This window comes from Nomascus leucogenys, chromosome 1a, assembly GCF_006542625.1.
Source record: "Nomascus leucogenys isolate Asia chromosome 1a, Asia_NLE_v1, whole genome shotgun sequence".
Classification (NCBI taxonomy): Eukaryota; Metazoa; Chordata; class Mammalia; order Primates; family Hylobatidae; genus Nomascus; species Nomascus leucogenys.
The window spans coordinates 80,354,305-80,380,519 of NC_044381.1; the positions used below are offsets into that span (position 1 = coordinate 80,354,305).

The 26,215-nt window shown below is 38.9% G+C and overlaps 1 protein-coding gene across 2 annotated transcripts in view; it reads right to left on the bottom strand.

Annotated features, from left to right (window-relative positions):
* Window positions 1-26,215, bottom strand: part of PPP2R5E (protein phosphatase 2 regulatory subunit B'epsilon) — a 178,470-nt gene that overhangs the window by 47,670 nt on the left and 104,585 nt on the right. For both annotated transcript variants that reach the window (XM_030811884.1, XM_030811876.1), the window contains exon 4: window positions 4,675-4,776. In XM_030811884.1, the coding sequence (XP_030667744.1) occupies window positions 4,675-4,776 (102 nt within the window). The remainder of the gene's footprint in view (window positions 1-4,674; window positions 4,777-26,215) is intronic.

The following is a 26,215-nucleotide window of genomic DNA, read 5'->3' on the forward strand; positions in this document are numbered from 1 at the left end:
CAGGCGTGAGCCACCGCGCCCGGCCAACAAATTGTCGTTTCTTAAAGATTAGTTGCAACATAGAATCTGAAATGATATCAATGAACTTTTCATACTTTATTACACTAAAATCCAATCATCTGTCTTGCACTTTGAATGGATCTTTATCCATGCATGGTTTCCTAACATCATTTGCCAACTGGAAAATATTGGTTCACTGAGTTATGCAGCTCTTTTAAATGTTGACTTGTTTTATTATACAGTATCTAAAAATATCATCTTTATTATCTCAATTTTATTTTAAAAAAGTCTTTAAGCTTTGGGAAGCTGCAAGCTCAAGGTGACAAATGCAAGACAGATACAAGTTTTCTAAAATTCTAATTCTAAATTCTGCGTTAATGCTCTAATTTTGTCAGTGGTAACAAATATTGTCAAATGGTTTTCTTGTTTGTTTCAGAGAAAATATCCGCCAAATACCCAAGTCTGAATAATCATAGTTTGTCAGTCATTCCTTCAAGTAAAAATGACGTTTCATCAGGAGGGGAAAAAAAAAAAAAGGCTAGTTTGGGTTACAGCTCAAAAACTATTATACAAATGCTTTTCCATAAGATAACCATTATATTTCAGTATGCAGTGGATGTTACTATGCATACTTCCCATTGTGTCATGTAGAATATTTTTAAATGTGTGCTTGAGGGTCAAAATTTAATAAAATTATTAATTTTCACTGTTTCTTCAAGGATGTTCTCAAGTGAAATCGGCTTTTTTACATTTTTAATTACAAGTACATGGCAGTGAAGAATACTCAACTAGTTTGGCACAAGTGCCTTGATTCTCATTAAGGTAGCAGCAATTTTAACCACCATCATTTTTGCAATGAATAGTACAAACGTCAACACAGTGAAAGGACAAATCATATATACAGCACTGTTATAAAGGTAGTTTTGACCTTGCAGGACACTGAAAATCAGGTCTCAGAGCCCCTCTAAGGGTCCACGGATACCACTGATTTAAATGTTTCTTGTCACGCCAGACTCTAATTTAAAACTTAAATTAGGGATTCACATTAGCATTTTACTTCCTTATAAAACTATGTTTCTCTCCTTGGAACTCTCTGAATTCAGAAAAATTTCTTTCCTAATGATCTGGACGTTGCCAAGTTTCACATGTTATTTTGCTAGTCAAAATAATGCCCAAGTCCTAAGACCTCAGAGAATTGTTCCTTTTCTAATACACTCATCTGTCAACTCTCAGTTTTATAAACAGAATGTCAGCCTTATTCAAATGACCCCATCAAGTGGGTTTTAGCCCTCTTTTGGTTGCCACAAAGAGGGGAGATTCTCATCTTCTAAGCTGGCCTGTGGACTGGCAAAGCTTTCCAGCAAGACTGGCAAAGTGCTCTCTCATCTCTGGTCACTCGAAAGCAGTTATGGTCTAAAATGGTTTGGTGGAAACACTTCAGACATATTTATTAATAAGCATAAGTGTTCTCTGCACTTAAGAGAAAGATTTTATGTCAAAATCAAAAATCTCCCTTAAGTTTCTAAAGAGAAAGACTCGGGGCTGGGGAGGACAAATTACTTTTCAAGGTTACATAAATGAATTCTCCAAGGAACTTTAGTAAAAAGACTAGCATTCCTGTTTGTCAGTCTCAAGCGGAAAGCACTAAAAACAAATTCTTAATTGTAAATGAAAGTCCTGTAAAATTGTATTCTACTGAAGACACACCTAATTTCAGAAAATACATAAACAAGATACTAATTTGGATAATTGAAAAGGTTGAATAACATACGCAGAGTAGACCCCTTTGACATATTTGAACTAAAAATTATTCTTTTGTCTATTTTTAAAGATCCCAAAAGATCCACAATTTGTTACAATCAGTAATTTTTTACTTTTTTTTTTTTGGTGAGATGGTCTCGCTCTGTTGCCCAAGCTGGAGTGCAGTGGCACAATCTTGGCTCACTGCAGCCTCCGCCTCCCAGGTTCAAGCAATTCTCATGCTTCAGCCTCCCAAGTAGCTGGAATTACAGGCGTGTGCTGCCATGCCTGTCTAATTTTTGTATTTTTCATAGAGACGAGGCTTCATTATGCTGGCCAGGCTGCTCTCAAACTCCTGGCTTCAAGTGATCCACCTGCCTTGGCCTTCCAAAGTGTTAGGATTACACGCATGGGCCACTACATTCGGCCAATCAGTAATTTCGTGTAGGCCACAAATTTAAATCAAAAAGATATGCAGGAGCAGTCAATTAGCTGGGCAATGAGCACAGCCAACCATTCAACAACCACATCTCAATGTCATTTTGTTGTTTTGACCTCCTCCCGTCAGGTATTTATAGTTTCTTCCTTGCAAAATGTGTTCCAGAAAAGGAAGCATACTGCTAATTATGAAGTTAATAAAAAGTGAAAAGGTCTAAAACTATGCTGTGTTTTGGTCAGAAGAATAGACAGTGGATCAACTAAAAAGTAAAATGTTAAACTTCATGATAGGTGACTATGAGATGAATGACCTATCGTGAAAAGAAAAAGAGACTTCTTATACATTCAGTGAGTGCCCTCATTAGTGCTAAAACCACCTAACATTGAAAATGGAAAGGTGACTAATTTGTGCTATAGGAATATACAAAGGAAACACAGGATTCTTGAGACCACGTCAGGAGCCTTGGTCCAAAAGCAACAGATGGTGAAGGCAACAGTGTGCCTAGTGACCTAACCTTTACTATGAATGAAGGTTGATTTACGAATTTTAAAAGTTTCCTTCACCTGATCCAGCATTAGTAGGTCATATTTCCCCTTGAGCTAAAGAAAGGACCAAAGGATAATAACCTTGAACAGGATGTCAACACAGATGAAACCAGCCCATATTATAATACTGTTTCTGCCTTTATATCCAAAAGGGCACAGGTCTCATTACCATTTTTCATTGTTTCTTTGGTTTTAGGGTTTCAGATGAACTAATGGTTAATATTCCTGCAGTAATGACAGTGTAAGCTAGAGTGGTTTTTTGTGGCAGAATTTAAGAGTTTCAGAAATTAATTTGGTCCTATATTTTACAGAGTCATTAAGTGCGGGAAGGATTAACTGTAATAATGAGTAAAACTTTATTGTGCTTTAGGGGAAATTTATGTCTGTGGTTATCATGATTTAGAATATTCAAAAAGCTCTTGTAAATGGCAAGAGTGGTCCACAGTGTCTTCTTTGGAATACAGAGAAGACAATATGCTGAGGCTTTCTCTTTCCTTGTCTTTTCCACCATAAGATGTGAGACTACTGAGGAGATCGTCTTTTTGTTGTTGTTAAGTTTCTTCCAGACTAAACTGTAATTCAATGAACTGGCACCAAACATTAAGAATAAGACATGACAATTCACCCATTCAAAAAGTAATGCTTTTTTGGATTGTGTCACAATCTGGGATATACCTATGAAAAGCACAAATAGTTTTACAAGTTTCTTAGATTGCAGACAATATGTCTGGGACCTTAAAAAAAAAAAAATCAAACATCTAAGATAGTAAATCAACTACCATGTTTTAACTAATTTACCCAATCTTAGCATTGGAGGCATTCATCCATAACATGCCTGAGTAACAGCTGAGAAAACAGAGCCCCCAAAAGCTCTCTGCGTAACAAAGGGAAATAGCACAAGTGTGTACTTGCAGAAACTTTGAGTTGTCAAAGCAGGACAGACAGACTTGCAAATTTGTGTCAGAAATTCTGAAGTAGGGGGAAAAAATTCTTAGAATATCTCTAGGCTTTCTCTCTCTGCTGCACAGTTTGTTTGCTCTTCAAAAAGTCAACTTGAACCATGAATACATTTCTACGAAAATGCAGCAGCTTCTGCCTAGGGGTGAAGATGTGCAAGGTATTATTCATTTTCTTCCACCCCTTCCCCCTTGCTATTTGTTGAGCAACCTGAGGATATTCCGAGTCAATGGAAGGGTGACTTTGGGGTTCAACATGTACAAATTTCCTTGCACTATTCTTTCAAGAAATTTTGGCCTTCAGAGAAGGCAGCACAAGGAAGGAATGAGCTGGAAAATTACCAGTATGTATTATACAAGTTAATACAATACAGACGGCTCTAGTGCTGCAAACAGAGATGCAGTGATGCCCCTGATCCATCCTGGCACATGAGTGTGATTGGAAAACATGGCCTTCTCAGTGCAAGAGAACAGAATTGGCCTTTACCCAAGCCTTCTCTCAGCTGTTACTCTTCCTTATAATACTGTGAATGAAATAGCTATTACAGTTTGGTTTTGTCCTTCTAACTAAAGAAACACATTTGTAGTTAACGTGATGACAGACATACAAAGTTCCCAGGGTACATACTGCTAAAAATGAGATATATACTCTGTGAGCTAATCACATCCAACTAATACTAATGTGAAAATAATTCTGTGCTTTGTTTGAGGCTCTAGAGGGCAGGATCATAAAGAAGTTCTAATAGAGGAATAAGAACTGCTGGCTGTACCTACAACGTGAGGTGGGGGGACACTAAAGCATCACACTGACACTATTTTATTCTTTTGGCATCCTAATTATCAAGAGTAAGAAACATAAAAAACATTCTCTAACTTTCCATTAATGTACTCTAATTTGATTTCTTGGTGAATAAAGGCCTTCAAGGAATTCCCATGCTAATCAGCTAATGAGTTAATGGAGTTTTCTTTTATAACAAATGGTATTTCAAAGTACCTGTAAGTGTGGCCACGATGCCTCAAGAGTAGGTTCATCTTCTTCTGGATCAAATTCATTGCTGTCACTAGGAGGGAGAGTTCTGAATATATTGCAAGATACCTAAAAATAAACAAGCAGCAGAGTTAACGGGAAGCACCTTCTGCGCAGTTTTACACAAGGTCCTTGGAGCCAAGCTGAGGGGAACCCAGATAACAGTGCACAAGGAACATCACCAAACTAGAATAAGGACCTCTTTCTATAGGCTCTGAGGTGGGGACCACCTCCAGGCAAGCTGGAAAGTAGCAAGGCAGCACCATCCTACTCTCTTGAACACTATTCATCGTCCTTATTTAACCCTTTCCACCCTAGGTCCCCATGATTTTATACTTCCCGTCAAAGCCTGCTCTTGGTTACTTACCAGTCAAGCATGTTTCTGATTAACCAATTGACATAAGAAATAAATAACTGCTAATGGGCTTCATGTGCTTCCCTTATCAGGCTTATTCACTATTTGCAAACATATGGTTGAAATAACGGTGAAATTTCAGGCTTTTCTAATAACCTTAAAAATATTCCTTATCTGTCCTCAACAAGTTGGTTTACAAAATAGTAATGATACCTAGGGTAAAATTGTATCTGTGATATAAACCTCTATAAACTAAGCATTCCTTAACCATAGGCAAGATCCAAATTAAACAATGGTTGTTCAAAACATGGCCATGAGTTAATAACTGTTGAAACTGGGCAATGAAGAGATAAGGATTCATTATACTATCTATCACTTCTGTATATAAGATTTCCTTTTGTTTTTTTGAGACAGAGTCTCGCTCTGTCACCCACGCTAGAGTGCAGTGACGCAATCTTGGCTCACTGCCACCTCCTGCCTCCCAGGTTCAAGTGACTCTCCTGCCTCAGTCTCTCAAGCAGCTGGGATTACAGGTGCACGCCACCACACCCGGCTAATTTTAGTATTTTTAAGTAGAGACAAGGTTTCACCATGTTGGTCAGGCTAGTCTCGAACTTCTGACCTCAAGTGACCCGCCCACTTCAGCCTCCCAAAGTGCAGGGATTACAGGCGTGAGCCACCGCACCTGGCCTATTACAAGATTTCTACAGTAAAATGTTTATGTTTTAAATGTTGTTGGCACTAGTCTCAGGATTCCTTTCCGGTTTCTGTTTCTTGCCCCACTCACCCACTCATCTTCCTCCTAATGACCCAAACATATCCTCAGATCTGAAGAATAAGACAAGACAGGGAGGGACAGGAGAACATGCGTAAAAAGTGAGAAGGGACAAAGAAAGGAGATATTGCATCAGAAGCCTTTGCTGGCCTTCCTATGTAATGCAGAAAATACTGAGCTATATAATATGCTGCTCTGAAAGAGGAAAGAAGAAAGGCTTTGGGGTACCCATATAATCTGAATGTGTTTATTTATCCAATAAATACTTATTAAGTGCCTATCACGTGTACACACTGTTCTAGGCACTAGGAAAACAGTAGTGAACAAAGCAGATAAAAATCCATGCCCTCGTGGAACTTATTATATTCTAGTTAAAGCCACAATTATCCCCATTTCCTAGCTATGGAAACTGAGCTCAGATGGGTAAGCTACAGAAAGGAGATTCAATTTTATTTTAGTGCAATGAGAGGCCATTAGCGGATCTTAAAACAGAGAAGTGGCATGATCTGATTTTTGCTTAAAAAAAAAAAATCACTCCAACAGCTATGTATAGAATAGGCAGGAAGAGGACAAGTTAGAGGCTGTGAATGTGACAAGGGATGACGCTGGCTTGGCAAGGATGGTAGGGAAGACAGACAGAAATAGATTGATTCAAAAAGGTAGTGCTTTGCTGCTGGCTTGGATATATGATGTGAAAGAAAGAATTAAGGACAAGACATAGATCTGAGGCCATTAACAGAAGATGGAGATTACTGGAAAAGGGAAAAGTTTATTTCTTTGCTTGCTTATTTTAGCGGAGAGATCTAGGGATCTAGTTAGAGACGTATTAAAGGAGCAGTATCTAGGAGGCAATTAGAAATATGAAGTTGGACCTCTGAGCTGGACAGGTCAGAACCATAGACATATAAGACTCAGCAGCATATAGATAATACTTAAAGCCACGGGACCAATGGGATCACCTCGCAAAGGACTAAACAAAAAGAAGAGAAAGGGTCGGCTGGGCGCGGTGGCTCATGCCTGTAATCCCAGCACTTTGAGAGGCCGAGGCGGGCGGATCACGAGGTTAGGAGATCGAGACCATCCTGGCTAACATGGTGAAACTCCGTCTCTACTAAAAATACAAAAAATTAGCTGGGTGTGGTGGCGGGCGCCTGTAGTCCCAGCTACTTGGGAGGCTGAGGCAGGAGAATGGCGTGAACCCGGGAGGCGGAGCTTGCAGTGAGCCGAGATCTCGCCACCGCACTCCAGCCTGGGCAACAGAGCGAGGCTCCATCTCAAAAAAAAAAAAAAAAAAAAGACAGAAAAGGTCCTTGGGCACCCAATATTTAAAAATTGGATAGAAGAAGATGAGCCAAGAAGAGCAAATGAAAAGAAGCAGGGGATAATAGAAAAGAACTAGAGTTTGGGGTCTCAGAAGCTAAGAGAGAAAAGAGGTCAAGAGCAGCAAATGCTGTTCAGAGGTTGACTAAGATGAGCACAGAGCAGTATCTACTGGACCTGGCGGTCCTATGAAGTGTACACTATTATGATCCCTAATTTACCACTGAGGAAATAGAAGCATGGGTGTTGCTAAGCTCTAAGGTTACAATTAGTAACCAGCAGAGTTATAACTGGACCCAGGCTGTCAGGATCCCCTGTGTTCTTTCTAGAAGAAAAGGTAGACCAACTTTCTTATTCGTTAGCCTAGATGACAGAAAAAAAAGATCATATGAGAATATGCTTTTGCTATGGCTAATGACAGCACACACAGTTCTATTATTTTATTTTTGTCCCTTCCAGTGATTACTAGAAATTATTTTTATGAAGAAATAAGTGACTTTTCAGATAACTATCAACTTACGACTTCCTTTCAACCAGCCAGCTATAATGTAATTGACAGGGCAAAGGTTCTTTAATTACTCAACTTTGAATCTTCATTAAACTATACATGTATTTCAAAAATTGAGTCTTCATCCCAACTAAGTCATTTATATGTACTGCACTCTTTAACAAGTGTTTTTCCTCTCCCAAGACATGAAAGTAAACCATGAAAGGGGGAAAATGGGGGCTTCTCTATAGTAAAAAATCTGGGTAAAGAAACAGAAACTTCTCTTCCTTTGTACTCCTGGGTATATAAACTCTCTTACAGTGTCCACCACACGCTGCAGCAACTATTTGTTTAGGTATTTGTCTCTCCCTACTAATAACTAATCAGGAATATACAACACATTTGTCTTCCCAGCATATACTAAGCATTTAATAAATATTCACAAAATAGAAGTTTGGATATATTAATAAAGCTGTGTATTGTGGTTTTGCTTTAAACAAATTTCAACATTTTCTAAGTGACTTGAATAAACGTAAGTTATTTCTAAGGATGCTTATCCCTGTATTGTGTTCTAATCTTCTGACTTGGTCAGAACTTCATCTCTCAGTTAACACGGCAAAAGAAGGCCAAGTTGGGTAAATAATCCAAAAGGCAGGTAGTTCTAGAAGTATATACATTTCATTTAGCTACACACTGTCATTTCTTCAGATTTATCTTCCTGTCATGCTTTATTTAGTTTACTTCTAAACATTCACCAAATGAGGAATGAGGAAGCACATGTCTGCTGGGTTGGACAATTCAGAGTTGACTGGATTGGTTAAGTAATTCTCTACCACAATGGGAAAGAACGGCAAAGCATATCAAGTGTCATGGAAATGGCCAAACCTCTGATCCAGCCTGGAATATACTAGGTACTTAATAAAAATGTTATAAATGAGCCATTACTCCCATCCTTGAGAATTTGCCCTGAGAAACTAATCCAAGACAAGAGTGAAAAAGCTACTTAAAGCCGTCACTTGCAACATTCTCCAAAAAATGTAAAACTGGAAATAACCTTTATGTCCGGCATCAGAGAGGTTTACCAACTCAGTGGAATATTGTGCAGCATTAAAGATGATGGCTATATGGCAGCACCAAAAAAAAAGTTTATAAATAAAGATTTAGATGGAAAGGCAATTGAAAATTGTGTGATTATAAGGATAAGAATGTAAATGGTTAACTAAATGGAAATTAAAAACTGTATTAAAGCAAGAGGACTATGGATGATAAACACAGTCCTAAATCTATAAAAAGCATACATTAAAGATATACACTACGTGAGTTACACCTTTCACTGCAAGATGAAAACGGGTCTTGAATTTGTTTATATAAGACTACTGCTGTCAAGCGAGAGTTAAGAATCACAGCCTCCAGGAGTGCCAAAGGCTTATCAGAAAAAAAAAAAAAAAAATTACAGCCTCCCACAATACCAGAGAGCTTGGCTCATGAATGAATGATTTAAAAATTAAATGAATGAACCAGCTTAACTGTACAGTTGAGCTCCAAAATCATAAATTTAAAATCAGGTCATCCATGGATGGGCTTCCATTGGGGTGCGGGGGAGGAAGGGGGGGGAGGCATGTCTCTAAATCCCCTGATTTATCTGCAACAGTTTGTATGTTAGTCCAATTTGGGAAAAGGCCAGTTGCCTTCATCAGATTTTCAAAAGACTTCCAAGACCTAAAAATGGTTAAAAACCAAGGTCCTAAATAGTAAATTTGCTTCCATTAAATCTTCCTTTATCACTGGCAGTCACTTTTAATTTATAGTTTACGGTTAAATGGATTATTAAATAGGTAATGGCAGTTGCATGCTTATGCAAATGTATCACAGCCATGAGTAACCACCACCGTCACTCCCCACCACACAACAGTTTTGTGAAGAGCCTCATTCAGGTATTTCCAAAGTCACAAACAGTCTCTATATTAAAATATATGAGGTTCTAGCCCTACGCTTCCTATTTTATTCATTCAAAAGTGGACTATCAAAAATGAACAAAAGGAAATTTTAAAGTATATTAGATAAATTTATTTTTCAAATATTGTATTTTAAACTACACTGGTGTCAGTACAAAGTAAAAAAAAGTTTAAGAAATAAATGCCTCTGAGGTAGTCTAACTCCTTTTCATTCCAAAGGTATTAGAATACACATTGGATGTTAGGAACAAACTAAAGGCTTGAAGGGGCTGGGAGCAGTGGCTCATGCCTGGGAGGCTGAGGCAGGAGGATCACTTGAGGCCAGGAGTTTAAGACCAGCCCTGGTGACATAGCAAGACCCCCATCTCTCTATTAAAAAAAGAAAGAAAAAAAAAAAGGAGGCTTGAAGGCACTGGCCTGGCCTCCAAAAAGTAGCTATAAGGACGAAGCAAGGCTGAAGGGATGGGAGGAAAGGATGTCAAAACCTGGACAACCGCTCTTCAAAGTGTAGCTTTTAGAATCAGATCAGGTTAGAAACTATCTCATCCAGCCCCTTCATCTTAGAAATAAGGAAATTGTGGTGCAAACAGCTTGCAAGTTTTTCAAGGTAACAAATTACCATAAAACACAGAGAGAGTTCCCAGCGTTCCTTCTGATACACTACTTCCACCCCAACCCCTGAAGACCGTGGATGGACCTGACTTCTTTATTTCTCTCTTTTTCCTCTCATCTTCCCTACTCCCATTTCTTTTTAACATTTTCACTACTCTCATTTTCTCATCTCTCCTTTCTCATCAGCGCCTTCCGAGTTTTTTTGCCGCCAGTGCCACTGGATGGATGACTTCGCTCAGCATTAACAAAGAACTATAACGATCTCTCATCCCCACTGCCGGTTCAGACTTCCAGCAGCAAACATCTTGATTACTGCACAGTTTCCTTTCCGGTACTCTCTTCCTCACATCCCTTCTTTTTGTCTCCCCCAATTAGATTTTGAAGCACTCAAGGACTCCTTATTCATCTCGGAATGTCTGGCACCTCATGTACAATAAATGAAAATAACTACAGGTGCCAAATAGAATTCAGGACACTGGTGAAATCTGACTTTCAGATAAATGACAAATAATTTTTTAGTATAAGTTTGTCCCATGCAATATTTGGGACAGTCTTATACTAAAAAATTATTCACTATTTATCTGAAATTCAAATTTAATTAGATGCCTTGTATTTTTATTTACTAAATCTGACAACCCTAAAATAACACTAATATTAAGAACCTCTACTGAAGGGGCAAGGTCAAGGACCTCATAACTGCTTGCTTTCAGGGCCCAGCTGCTCTATTATTTTTCAGTACGTTAGTTTACTCCTGACTATTGTTAAGTATGGTGCTGCAACAAAAACAAAAAAAGTCAAATTCTTGGCAAAATGTGAAAGAAGAGACTACAAAGTTTCCAAGTTCATGGCCTCATAAACAAAAGAGGAAGGAGCATTTAGGCATATTTTTATCAGTTTTTTATTAAACTTACTACTTTTTGACTTGCAAGAGCAAAATACAACTGTTATATTTCTAAATCGTTATTTAAATTACTGCAGGAAAAAAATCACCATTCCATAGAAATTACTAATTTTACACTATGATTTTGATTGGCATTTTGTTGCTGTTAAGGAAAATATTATTTTTTTATTTTATTTTATTGTTATTATACTTTAAGTTTTAGGGTACATGTGCACAATGTGCAGGTTTGTTACATATGTATACATGTGCCATGTTGGTGTGCTGCACCCAAGGAAAATATTATAACAGAACAGAGTGTGGCTAGCACCTAATAGCTACTCATTAAATATCTGCCAATATTAATAAAAAAAATACACACAAAAGACAAGGACAATACAATGAGTGTTTTTTTTAATTCATGAACACTTTGAATTTCCTGTAGTTATATATTTGTTAAGATTTGAGGCTCTGGTACACTGGGCATGTAATGTGATCAGGGGACCACTTGTACCACAATATAACAAGTCAATTTAAATCATCTTTGTGATTTAGAATATATTTTCTAGATGGTTGAGTATCATCTCTCTTGAATAAAAGCAGATGAACTAGCTGACCTCAAAGATGCTTTCTCCCTTTCATCTGTGAAACTGTAAGTTCATATAATTATACAGTATTGCAAGCATATCAACTATAAATACAAAAAGAATGTTATCATGGCTATAAAGTGAATTTTAAGATTATATCTAAAAGGTAAATTTTCTAACCAAAAAGACTATATAAATGATGCTAAACAGAAAACATTCCAGGAAATTTAAAGTTGCCACTATTTCTCCAGCACTATTCACATTAAGACCTCATCATGCAAGTAACAATTTCAATGATATCCCTGAGTTTTCTCATCCAGTTTATGTATTCATTCATTCAATAATTCATTATGCATTATTAAGAAACCAAAATGATCTAATCATTTACAACCAGGAGGGGCAAGTAAATGCAATGCTGACACTTAGGTCATCATGGTTTTTTTTTGGTTTTTTTTTTAAAGACGGAGTTTCACGCTTGTTGCCCAGGCTGGAGTGCAATGGCACGATCTTGGCTCACTGCAACCTCCACCTCCTCGGTTCAAGTGATTCTCCTGCCTCAGCCTCCCTAGAAGCTGGATTAGAGGCACCCGCCACCATGCCCAGCTAATTTTTTGTATTTTTAGTAGAGATGGGGTTTCACTATGTTGGCCAGGCTGGTCTCGAACTCCTGACCTCAGGCGATCCACCCACCTCGGCCTCCCAAACAAAGTGCCGGGATTGCAGGCGTGAGCCCCTGCGCCCGGCCGTATTATTTTCATAATATTTTATGTTAGCACAAAAGATGAATCTAAGTAGATATGGTGAAATTGAACCTTGAAAGAAAATAGGCAAATCATCAATATTTACCATGAATGCCATTTTTAAAAAACAATTAAATCTGAAACAAAAATATGAATATAAGCAAGACTTACTTTAAATCTCTAAATCAGACATTTAAACACCTAAGACTATTTTCAAACATACTAGAATTTATATTAAATATTCAACCCTAACGCCAGGCGCAGTGGCTCACACCTGTAATCCCAGCACTTTGGGAGGCCAAGGCGGGAGGATCACTTGAGGCTAGGAGTTGGAGACCAGAGTGGCCACAATGGAGAAAACCCATGTATACATACATACGTATATACATACATACATACATAAATATTCAACTGTAAGAATAAGAACTAAAATTCTAACCAAATTTTCTAACATAAAAATAATAAATAATAAACAACACATATATAACGTCAAGCTACTTTTGGTAACACCAAACTTAAGAGTTGTTAATGGTCTCAATAATAAAGAACCGTTCAAATCTGACATTTTTAAATGTCAGCTCCTTTAAATTAATTGTAGATAATTATTGATAAATAAACATAGAAAGATCCCAAAGCATTTGTAATTCTGCTTGAGGGACTTAGAATCAGAGCAGACAGATATCTTTTAAGCCAATGCTTTGATTAGGAAACAAATGGCAAAGTTTGTAAGCTTTCAATTACCACTTAATTTAATTCACTGGTAATTTGTTCAATCAAATAATTTGTTTCTAAAGCCAAACTATGTATCTTAATTACCACAATAAATCTACTGTAGTTTCCACTTCAGACTAGGTATAAAGTCTTTTTTTAAACCTTGTCATCTATATGAATTAACATAGCTACTTAAAAGTTATCTGAATTTAAGAAACCATTCAAATCTGTTATTATAGTATAAAGGCATGTCCTGGCCAGGCATGGTGGCTCACCCCTATAATCCCAGCACTTTGGGAGGCCAAGTCAGGCGGATCACAAGATCAAGAAATCGAGACCATCCTGGCCAACATGGTGAAACCCCATCTCTACTAAAAATACAAAAATTAGTTGAGCATGGGGGCACGTGCCTGTAGTCCCAGCTACTCGGGAGACTGAGGCAGGAGAATTGCTGGAACCCAGGAGGCAGAGGTTGCAGTGAGCCCAGATCACGCCACTGCACTCCAGCCTGGCAACAGAGCTAGACTCTATCGAAAAAAATAAAAAAGGCATGTGCTTAACACCTAATTCTAAGGAGCAGAAATTTACATTTAAGTCAGTTTGACAATTTCCTAGAATAAGCCATCCACTGCAGGTCTAGCTTTACTGCCTAACATATTAAATATTTAACTGTATTTGCTATGTAATGTCATCAATAATTATAATTTTCAGAAATTATTATTCCAAACATGTTCATTTGAGTTACATATGATTCCTTGAGTCAAAACAATCTCCTCAATATCCTTGTTTATCACAAGTGTAGATCTCAGCTGCATGATGAGAACTATCTGAAATACTGTAACAAGTAGGTGTGATCAAGCCACTCCAGCAAGCCTGTCCATATCTTTATCATAAAACTCATTTGTGGACAAAGCTCTGTACTTTTGTGAAGACGTTCACTGAACCAATGACAGAGTGCATTGTTTACATGTGACTAAGAAACACGCACTTGTGACAGTTGTGAGGTTTGTTTTACAACATCTAGAAATCCGGAAGAGGATTTAAAAGGAGATTTCTAAAGTGAGTAATCACGTTAGGAATAATTAGTAATTATTGTTACACATTTCGAAATAATTAGTAATTATTCAAATATACTTTAGGAATAATTAGTAATTATTGTTACGCATTTAATGTCATACTTTATCTGTATTAGCAGGGCTTTCTAGGACATAACAACTATTCTATTAAATCTGATTCCTGAAATGAGGCAGAAAGAACATATTAAAATGATCAGAAGTTTAACAGGCAATTGAAGATAGGGAATATCAAAAAAAAGAAAGCTTAAAACTTATAATACCCAATTAGAATTTTTAAATACAGCCAGTATTCAAAAGACAGTATTAAAGTAATAGAAGTCTTGGCCATATACTATTTTCATAACACGCAAGGAAGACATCATTTTTATTTATATTTCCTGTATCAAGTATTTATTTTTTACTCTACTGGGTATACACTACAGATTTACACAGACCAAAAAACAAACACTGTTTTCATTGTTATTGCTGCTTACTGCTGTTAGAAGCAGTCGGAGTATTTAGCTGATAATTGTTATGATGAATTGGTATAACTAGATTGCTTCTACAAATAATTTGGTCCCCTTAGACATGGAGTTTCTAGAAGATCGGAGCACTGCCAACTGTATGAAAGAAAGGAATCTGTCCATGAGATATCAAGAATAGAGAAACAATAGAATTTGAATACAGATCAAATGTAAATACAGGCATGGTTTGGAAGACTATGTCAATACTTCATTAGAAGGGGACAACAGGGAAAAACGGAGTGAAAGAAAGGATTTTTGTCTTTTGTTTCCACTCTCTTTGACCTGTGGCATGTTCATCAGATGACAGAGGTGCCACAAAGACAGGAATAGAGAAGAGACTGGGGGAAGGGGAGGGAAGAAAGAAAGAGATTCGAGGGAAAAGGAAAGACATTTGAGCTGGCCCCCTCTATGTAGTGATCAATAATGCCAAACTAATATAATCAAATTAATAGAAGCAGAATTTATAATAGTTGCAAACTGGAAACAACCTAAACGTTCATCAAACAGTATTATAAAGGATAAGCAGTCATAACCAAACCCCCCAAACATATAAAGACTGTTTAATTCCATTCATATAAAGTTCTAAATTAGACCAAACTAAGTCAAACTAAGTTTTAATTAAGTATTAATGTCAGGAGAGAGGACTCAAACCCAGAAAGTCTTAAACACAGGGCCTTACACAAGCTCTTAACCACAGCGCCACATACAGTCTTTTTTTTTTTTTTGAGACAGGGTCTCACTGTGTCGCCCAGGCTGGAGTGCAGTCGTGCGATTACAGCTCACGCAGCCTCAACCTCCTGGACACAAGTGATCCTCCCACCTCAGCCCCGCAAGTAGCTGGGACTACAGGCATGTGCCACCACACCCAGCTAATTTTTATATTTTTAGTAGAGATGGGATTTCACCATGTTGCTCAGACCGATCTCAAACTCCTGAGCGCAGGCAATCCACCTGCCTCGGCCTCCCATAGCATTGGGATTACAGGAGTGAGCTACCGTCTACAGTCATATTTAAAATAGGGGCTCTGTGAGTACAACACGGCACCAGTTGACTAGTGGGCTTGCCTATAGTGAGACTGGCTGGGCTAATTCCTTACCACCTGTTCATGCCCCTCCCTCCAGAACTCGCTTTTAAGTTTTGTCTTTAGGTCTTTTCTCTTGGACTTGCCTGATTCTCCAGAGAAGAATCATCTAACCTCCTGGCTAGAGGGCATAAGGTATCTGGGAACTGAGTGGGTTTCGTCTCAATTCAACATAGTTTCCTACTTTCAGAAAGTGCGCACTGCTCTCAGCTGTGCATAATGTCCCCAAGTCCAGATTCCCTCTAGCCTCTCCAGAGAGTAAAGCTTCAGTGTTCTGCTGGGAATTGAGAGAGCAGTTACATGGCTACCTGGTTTTGGGAGAATGGGAGAAAAGGAATTCTGGCTACTTCTTATACAGACTTTCCAGCAAATCTCCTGTTTCGCCCCCATGCACCCTTCCTTTGAGAGGTTATCTTTCTGAAGCTCCTCGGAGTTGTGCACGTGATTTGCCCTGTCTTGACTTTCCTTGCTGCTGCTTTGGGTTCAGCTTTCTCTGATCAACCAAGGTAGTAACCACTGTTCATTTGCTTTCTAGCTTCCAAAATGTTAATTTTGAGATCTCTTTATTTTGCTTTGTTCTTGTGGGTTTTATTTCTTTTCAGTAATAACTTTTTTATTTCAGTAATTGTGGGGAGATTTTAGGGAATAAAAGTAAACATATGCATGAGTTCAATATACCGTATTTACTCAAAAGTTAGTGATTATTTCCTATTAAGTTATTTCTTCCATTCTCCAGTAACTTCTGCTAATTCAAGTAATTTGCTTATGCCAAAAAAAAAAAAAAATCAGTCTCTTTTTAGTGGGGAAGAATCCAGTAAAACAGCAAAAAAAAACAAACAAAAAAACAAACGGCAGGTACTCTAATCTTAGCCAAAATAAACTGAGAGATCTTCACAAGAGTTTTCTTTCTCAGAATTAGCACCAACTACATTAATGGGTCTTAGTATAAAATAAAACAGAAAAATAAAGCATGTTCAGGATCTGGGAATACTGAATGCAAAATTCAAATGAACGCCTCCAAGTCATGATTTCATCCAATGAAGAAGTACACAACCTCCCTAAAAATAAAAATAAAGGTCAGCACTAGAACGTAAGGTAGAACAAGTCCCAGCCCTTAGTATGCTGCTCTCCTCTCAATACTCAGTCCCCTATCACCTTTTCCACTATGACCTCTGTGTCCAGGGCACATGGATATCCTTAATTTCTTTACTTCCAGTTATATAGAGAGCAGTTTTGACATCTCACTATCGTCTCAAATTCAGGCTAGTCAAAACCAATTTCACCCTCATTGGACTCCATTTATCTCTCAAAGAGAATTCTCCTCCCACCTCCCCATTCTTTCAAGAAGTTCACTATTTTTTTAACCCTTTGGAGTTTTTGTTAACTCTTCTCCTTTATTTGCTATATACAATTTGTCAACAAGTCATTTTATTTATTACTTCAAAATGTCTCTTTGGTGCTCATGATGGTATTACTTTTAATAGGGGAAATTTGGAAACTGTTTAAATATCCCAAATTGGAAAAACAGTTAAGTAAACAATGGTACATCCACATAATGGACTGTTAGGAACCATTAGAATTATGCTTTTAAAAGATTATTTAATTACAGGAAAGCATGTTTACATCATAATGATAATGTATATATAGTAAGATTAGAAAAAAGGTTTAACAAGGAAAAACAGTAAAGAGGCAAAAGGGGAATTTTCTGGGGAGATGGCAATGTTCCAGATCTCATTTGGGGTGATGACTATACAAGTATATATAATTGCTAAATTTATTGAACGTTCATTGCCTAAGATCTGTTCTTCAAATTTTATTACAAGTATATCTAAATTTTTTAAAGGGCAAAAAGTCACATAAAAAAAAAAAAAGCAGACTAGAAGCAGATTGGCCAAAATGCAGGTAATGATTAAATTTAAATACCAAAACTATGGGTGATTCTTTTCTTTGACAAGGGTGGAGAAAAAAAACAGAAGATGGTGAGTTCTTTACATATTCTTAATTTCCCCTTCCTCTGCAATCATCTGACAAACCTAAGACAACAGCCCTCTGCCACAGGCCATCCTGGGTTATATCTGCCAGCCTAATCTTCCTTAAAGGAGCACAGACTTTCTTCACAGGGTCTGGAGAAAGAAAAGTAAGAATATAGTTTCATTTCACCTCCTGTTCAAAAATCCTTACAACTCCCTGCTCGCCATCTACAAGATTAAGTCTAACCTCCTCTGCTTAGTTTGCCACGCCCTCTCTAATCTAAACTCATCCTTGTCTCTCTCCACCTTACTGCCCACAAATTCTGACCATGAACCCTCCGCTCCCATTCGGCTCCTAATTCAAGATCAAACTTTGCTCAAAATAGGAGGCAACTTTTTACCTGCTGAAATGGTGACAGCAATGTTAAAATAATTATCTCTAGCGTCTGTTATCCTCACACAAAACCATCACAGGGAAATGATATTTCACACAGAGACGACTGTATTGCACTCGCTCCAAAATTGGAAATGTAGCAGTGAGTCCAAAAGTGAAGATTGTTGATATTAAATCTTAGAATCCAAAAATAGAGGTGTAAACACTGCAATAGTCACAGTGCTTACTGTGTATAAATCAGCGCAGGCCCTCGTACCGCCTGGGTTGGCCTCAAGCACTCCCGCCCCACACAGGCTAACCATGTGATACCAAGGCTTTGCTGCATTTCACCATCTGGGGACTGTGGGTCCTAAGTCGTAGAAGGTTACTAAAACTGAATGAAGTGTTTTCTGTAAAAGCCACAGTGCACAAGTTGATAAAACAATACCAACATAAGGCTTCTTTGAGAACACAAATTCTAAACATCTGCTATGAGGACTTCGTAGTTCAAAATCAGCTAATGCTCAAACAAAAATTAAGCCTCTTGAATTGCGAATTTTTAAAAAAGCATACACAAAACGTTTGAGGCTCCTGATGTATGTTTCTGACTACTAGGTATGTGTTATTAATTGAAATCACTAAAAATAAACAAGAAACACGGCCAAAACTGTCACTGTCTCTTAAACTCTGTGTCTATGTGCACGTCTCTGTGTGTGTCTGTGACCTTTCATTAGCAAAACAAAGCCCTGAGCTAGTTGATGAGTAATTAAAACACACCTGACCTACATATAACCATAACCATATAACCATATTTAGCACATATAACCATAGGTTCTGTCTATAAATCAACATTCCTCCTTATCCCAAAACTACTGCTTCATAATGAATTGAGTGCGATATGCCACTCCAGGGAAGACAGGACAGCCAGCCCTCCCCGTTGACAGTGACACATAGCTGGCTTCATCTTAGTTCCTCTGAAGGAAACCAAGAGAAGGATCTAGGGGCAGGAACTGACCACCAACCCTGTGAGCTTACATTTTAAATGTGCTTTAAACACCACTGCCTTCTGATTATTTTACTGCTCAAACAACTGTCAGAGGCATTTGAACCTGAGCAACTCCATCTTGAACAGGGGCTGGGTAAAATAAGGCTGAGACCTGCTTGGCTGCATTCCCAGTAAGTTAAGGTATTTTTAGTCACAGGATGAAATAGGAAGTCAGCACAAGATACAGGTCATGAAGACCTTACTGATAAAACAGGATGCATAAAGAAGGCAACCAAAACCCACCAGAACCAAGATGGCAAGGAGAGTGACCTCTGGTCGTCCTCACTGCTACACCATGGTACTACATGGTACCACATTCCAACGCCATGGCAGTTTACAAATGCCATGGCAATGTCAAGAAGTTACCCTATATGGTCTAAAAGGGGGAGGAACCCTCAGTTCGGGGAACTGCCCATCCCTTTCCCAGAAAACTCATGAATAATCCACCCCTTATTTAGAATATAATCAAGAAGTAACCATAAAAATGGATAACCATTTTTATGCCTATGGACTAGCCCTTCTTTTATTCCTTTGCTTTCTTAATAAACTTGCTTTCACTTTACTCTATGGACTCACCCCAAATTCTTTCTTACGTGAGATCCAAGAACCCTCTCTTGGGGTCTGGGTCAGGACCCCTTTCCGGTAACACAACTACTCTCGCTTTACAGAATAGGATATAACACATTTTGCACTTGTTATTAAGGGCAGCACAAATACAAAATTTAATTTTCCAACAGTTTCTCTATTGTCTACAATTTTTTTTCTAATCTGTCTAAGAGAAAAAGGCCAGAAATCTCTGAAAATGAAGTGGCCTGCCTTATTCCAGAGAGTGGTCTATCCTATTTCTCATAAAGCCCTTACCTTCTGCAGGAAGGCCAATTCCACAGTATTTCAAAGCAGCCCATTTAGTAGCTAACATTATCCTCCCAAGACCCCACTCCCCACCTTTCTGAAAAGTATAGAAGCATCATATTTTCCAATAGAACTTCCTTATCCATTTTGTCAAAAAAATACACTTGCTCTCCAACTTAGCAAATAATTATAACCAGCCTGATTTTTACTGAGAAATGTCTTTCCTTGCGTGTGCCACTCCTGACCCTCCTCGCCATGACCCCACCAGCTTTCCCTCTCTACTACTCAGCCAACCCTCACCTCTCTCTACTCATCACAGAAATGGCATTTCTACTCTATAGTCTCGTGTCTTTGCACCATTTTTCAGAGGCAACTTGCTCCTGAGAAGCCACTGAATAGCATATTTCTTCTTGTTTTCCTACAGATCAAGTTTGGCTTTAAATACTGGTCAGCAGCCAACTGCCTCCTGGAAATGACCTGCTCATTGTCTGCTTGCCAGATTCTTGCCTCAGGCACTCCTGTCTCTGTGAATTCCACATTGAGGACACTCATTTTCTCAGCTTTTTCCTGCTCATCATGCACCACTGTGGTGTAACCAGCTTCCTCCAAAGAATCAGCCAATAAATCCCTCTCTTTCATTTCTGTGTCTCCTCAGTAGAGAGACAGCCAAATCATACAAACCAAGACCAAGAGCTGGGATTATCCAAGACCCACTTGCACATACCACAAGCAAGATTTCACACTTTGTCATCCGTGCGCTTAATAGATTTTCCAGAAGCATTGCTTATACCTTTAAACCACATTTTCAGCTTCAAGGTTAAATTAGAAGGTGGGAGAAAAGAGAAACCAAAACTTGAATGCAGTACTGTAACTTATCCTGCAAAATTCTGCTGCCAGCCACTGGGGGGAGGGGTAGAGACAGGGGGAGTATTCTCATTACAGTGAGATATTATTGGATATATCAGTGCTAGACAAGTCACAGCTGTCAAACAATTTTAAGTATATTAAAAACTCTGAACAACCTTTAAAGCAGTTAAGCCAGAAGGACTACAACTTGTAAATGAAGCAAATAGCAATCTTGAGTAGCTCAGTGGCTTCCTGAGTAAAAACCCTCTCTTTAGCACATTTAAATTAAAACTAAACACTGTAAAATCCTTGTCAGATTCCTTAAGAGAGAATGCTTGCAGAGAGAAATGCTAAATTATTACTAGAGTTGGGGACGTGAATATGCAAGTATATCAGGAAAAATTCATTTAGATGAACTCAGGGCAGTATATATACAAATGTATATATAACTATAAACACACGGGCATATGCAGTTTCACAGGCAGTTCTCCCAAAAAAAAAAAAAAAAGATATGAAAATAAAACTTCGTAGAGAGTTTGAAATCAATAGTCAGACAAAAGATATGGAAAGTCATCTGAAAGAGACAAAAAAAAGCTTTCAGGTTAGCAAAACTTCATTGTAACCAGAAAAATGTAGCAACCAATATAAAGAGACAGGTAAGCCTACTGGGGTGCTAGAGATTATACCATGAATAATGATAATAATGACATGGCAACTTTAACAATGCTTACCACAGTGCTAAGCACTGTTCATAAATTTATTTTCCAAACAACCTTATAGAGTTACAGTATAACAACAAGCTTAGAGGGTTGAGACTCCCCCAGGATCACGTAGTTCAGTAAGTGGCCAGACTGGGTCCTGGTCTGTTTTTTGTTTTAGTTTTTGTTTTTGTTTTTGAGACGGAGTTTCGCTCTTGTTGCCCAGGCTAGAGTGCAATGGCATGATCTCAGCTCACAACAACCTCCGCCTCCCGGGTTCAAGCCATTCTCCTGCCTCAGCCCCCAGAGTAGCTGGGATTACAGGCATGCGCCACCACGCCCGGCTAATTTTGTATTTTTAGTAGACGGGGTTTCTCCATGTTGGTCAGGCTGGTCTCGAACTCCAGACCTCAGGTGATCCAGCCGCCTCGGCCTCCCAAAGTGCTGGGATTACAGGCATGAGCTACCACGCCCGGCCGGGTTCTGGTCTGTTTGTCTATGCCACTGACCCAGGAAGGACAATAAAAAGGAAATGCAGGCTGTACGCACATAAGTGCTTCCAAGGATTAGGATGTCCAACATGGAGATGGAGGGATGTTTGAATCATCTAATTAACTCCCCTTGCTCTGAATCCAGGCTAACCAACCAACTTAAGGATTCCTTGGCAGCTGGCATAGCTTGCCTGCAGGGAGAGAAGGCACAGTTCAAATATACACAAACAGCTATCCACTGAGCAGTGCCCTTCTCACTCTGAATTCATACACTGGCACTTTGAATTTCCATATACGTTTTCTGTGGGTCCTACCAATTCAACACAAACAGGGCTGCAAGGTGGGGTCCCCTCTATGATGCACAGATAAGGCATCGCCATGCCAGTGTTACCACATAAGGAGCACCAACGGGCAGAGGAGCCTGATTTTTGGAACTTCTAAGGGTGGGGCAGAGAGAGAAGTGGAGTGGGAAAGCACATGAACTCAGGGGACTGCAGTCTGGGTGGAAGAGAGAGAGGGGTGTTCTGAAATACACAGCCTTCCTCCTGGGCTCCTCCTCACCTCCTCAATCACTATTTTTCCAGACTGGGAAGAAGTGGTAGGGTAGAGAGAAAAGTTGAGAAGCAGAGTTAACAATTCAAGAATAACACAAAGGGAGTGTAAAGCTATTATATAGGGCAGCAGAAGTGGTAGGGGAGAGGGAGTGAAGAAGAAACTGTTCTTCGGCAAAAAAAAAAAAAAATTAACATTTAACCCCAGAGCATACTATGTGGTCTGGCCTTGTCGGAAGCAGCAAAATACAGGGAAGGGCATAAATCAAAGGGCTTTTTACCTATTTAGAAGAGCTCAAGAAAAGAACATAGTACAGAGGCAAGACTCCAACTTTTAGGGGTTTTAGTCCTCATTCCTATTGGAAAGAATAATTCCAGGAAAGTATTATGGCTTAGCATCCAAGAGTTTGGGTTCTGGGCCAGGTGCAGTGGCTCACACCTGTAATCCCAGCACTTTGGGAGGCTGAGGCGGGCGCATCATGAGCTCAGGAGATCGAGACCATCCTGGCTAACACGGTGAAACCCTGTCTCTACTAAAAAATACAAAAAAAAAAAAAAAAAAAATTAGCTGGGAGTGGTGGCAGGCACCTGTAGTCCCAGCTACTTGGGAGGCTAAGGCAGGAGAATGGCGTGAGCCCGGGAGGCGGGGCTTGCAGTGAGCCGAGATCGTGCCACTGCACTCCAGCCTGGGCGACAGAGCAAGACTCCATCTCAAAAAATAAAAATAAAAATAAAAGAGTATGGGTTCTGGAACCAGATCACCGAGGTTCAAATCTCAATCACCCAGGTGAGTGGCTTTGGACAAGTTTCTTAACCTCTCTCTTCCTTTACCTTATCTATAAAATGGTATCTATTACGATACTACCTATGTCACAGGTGGTTCTCATTCAATGTGAAGATTGAATTAACTCATATATTGTTCCTGCAGATTTTTATGCAGGTAACAACAGAAGGCATACGGGTGCTGGCCATCTTCTTTCATTAGTACACATCTTTGTGAAGAGACTCCAAGGATTAAGTATATGGCCACAAGTCTAAATTGTGTAACTTTACAACAACCTACCTAAACTCACACCATATAAAACAAAAAATCTGAACAGTCAGACATGTATTTAAGATACTGAGTTCACTACCAAAGCCTTCCTACAGAGAAACTCTAGCCCGAATGGTTTCACTGGTGAAATCATTCTAACAACTTCATTTTTCATCTTTAGTTATTGCCAGAAATGGGGGAACCCCGCTCCTTTCCAATCTTGTATTCTCCAAGTGAGCAGCATCCAGCATAGGCATTTACTGCACACAGGGTAAAATCGCACTTAAACCATTTTTGAGTCACATGTACCTTTGAAAATTTAAGCAAAAGCAAGTTATTTTCTCCTATAAAAATACACAGAACACAGCAGGACGCGGTGGCTCACGCCTGTAATCTCAGCACTTTGGGAGGCCGAGGCGCGCAGATCATGAGGTCAGATCGAGACCATCCTGGCTAACATGGTGAAACCCCGTCTCCACTAAAAATACAAAAAATTAGCCGGGCGTGATGGCAGGCGCCTGTAGTCCCAGCTACTCCAGAGGCTGAGGCAGGAGAATGGCGTGAACCCGGGAGGTGGAGCTTGCAGTGAGCCAAGATCGCGCCACTGCACTCCAGCCTGGGCCACAGAGCAAGACTCTGTCTAAAAAAAAAAAAATACGCAGAACACACAAAATTTTGCAGTTAACCTAAGAGGGTTCAGTGACCCCAAGAAATCCATCTATGCACACCCCAAGCTGCCAAATCAATACTGTTAAATGAGCTTTAACTGGATTAGCACAGTTAAATTGTGGGAATTGAGGAAGTACAGACCAGTTTCCCTACCCTTTGAAAAATTACGAATGCTAACAATCTGTTCCTAACCTTGAGCAGTAAATTCCTCCTGATTTCATTCTACAAATGTCTTTGGGAGATCTCATTATCATATCCTTAAATTATTTCCTTTGTACCAAGGAATTCTTTAATTTCTAATCTAATTTTCAGGTCTTATCTTTTACGCTTATCCTATCCTTCAAATTTCCCACCAGCTTCAGTTCTTAAGTGCGCTTCTCAGATACCACTCGATTCTCTTCCATTATGTATAATCCTAATATTATAAACAGTACACCCTCACCCACCCATCCCCAATGGCTCTTTTGCTATTAATGCATATCTACAAATCTTATCTCCTTTGGATCTAAAGAGTCACCTCCAAGGCTAATTCTGGCGAGGATGTATACAGTAGTCCTCATCTTATCTGTGGTTTGACTTCCCATGGTTTCAGTCACCCATGGAATAAGTACAATAAGATATTTTGAGAGAGAGACAGACAGAGAGTCACAGAGAGAGAAGGAAGAGGGAGACCACATTTACATAACTTTTATTACAGTATATTGTTATAACTATTCTATTTTACTGTTATTGTTAATCTCACTGTGACTAATTTATAAATTAAACTTTATCATAGGTATGTATGTATAGGGGAAAACATAGGATATACGTATGGGATTCAGTACTATCCACAGTTTCAGGCATCCCTGGGGGTCTTGGAACATATCCCCATGGTTAAGGGGGGACTATCATGGTTATATTCTTTATCAGACGCAGGAAGATGAAAAATGGAAATTTCATATATCCCCCCCGGCAGTTATCATTCCAAAGCTACTTTTAGATAGTTGTTCTTTTATTAAAAGAAATTCTCTGCCCTTCAGCTAATAACGTAGCGAGGTTAACCAAGCACTACTAAGAGTACATGTCAGCAGACTCTGAGATATTTAATTGCAACTTCATAATTTTCTACAAAGTCATATTATTGTATTAAATGGCTAACCAGAGCTCTGGTTTCCAGTGAAATTAAAGAATGTATTAAAAAAAATAAAGCACTTAGATAACCAAGTGACAGGTTGTAATTTGAGAGTAGGAAAAAACAAAGCTAATAGTGGCCAAGAAACAACGTAACGAACTCAAAGAAAGACCTCAACAGCAAAGAAGGAAAAACCACTGAATATATTTTATCTTAAAACTAAATTAACTTTGGAAAATTACATATTCTACCATTTGAGGTATAAGCAGAGATTGAGAATTGAAGCAGACTTTGAAACCAAGAAAAGCCAAGTCCTAGAGGCAAAATAAAAAATAATAACAGCAAATGATCAGTGTGACAAGGCTGTATACTTTTTGTAGGAGAAAAGTGACAAGATTTTACTCTAATGAAGACAGTACACCCAAGGTGCGAGCAATTATCTACAGTCGTCATCTCAACCTTTTGATTTTTTAATCCACTCTTCAACCCACTAGCTCCCACCGTACCACTGCACTGAAACAATGATTCACTGGTATCATCTAGAGTTCCATCATTGTTCTTTCCCTCCCCTGCCCTACTCCCATTCTGGTAACTACCGATTTCCACCTCCTACCTTCCACATCTACGTCTCCCATAGGAACCTCAACATTAACTCATCGAAAACCAACTCCTCAGCTTTCATCCAAAGCCTGGTCTCCCTACTGCTGTACCTTTCCCCAACAGCAGCACCACACCACAAACTACCCAACTGCCAAAGCTATCCGAGACTCCTTCCTCTCTCACACTCCAA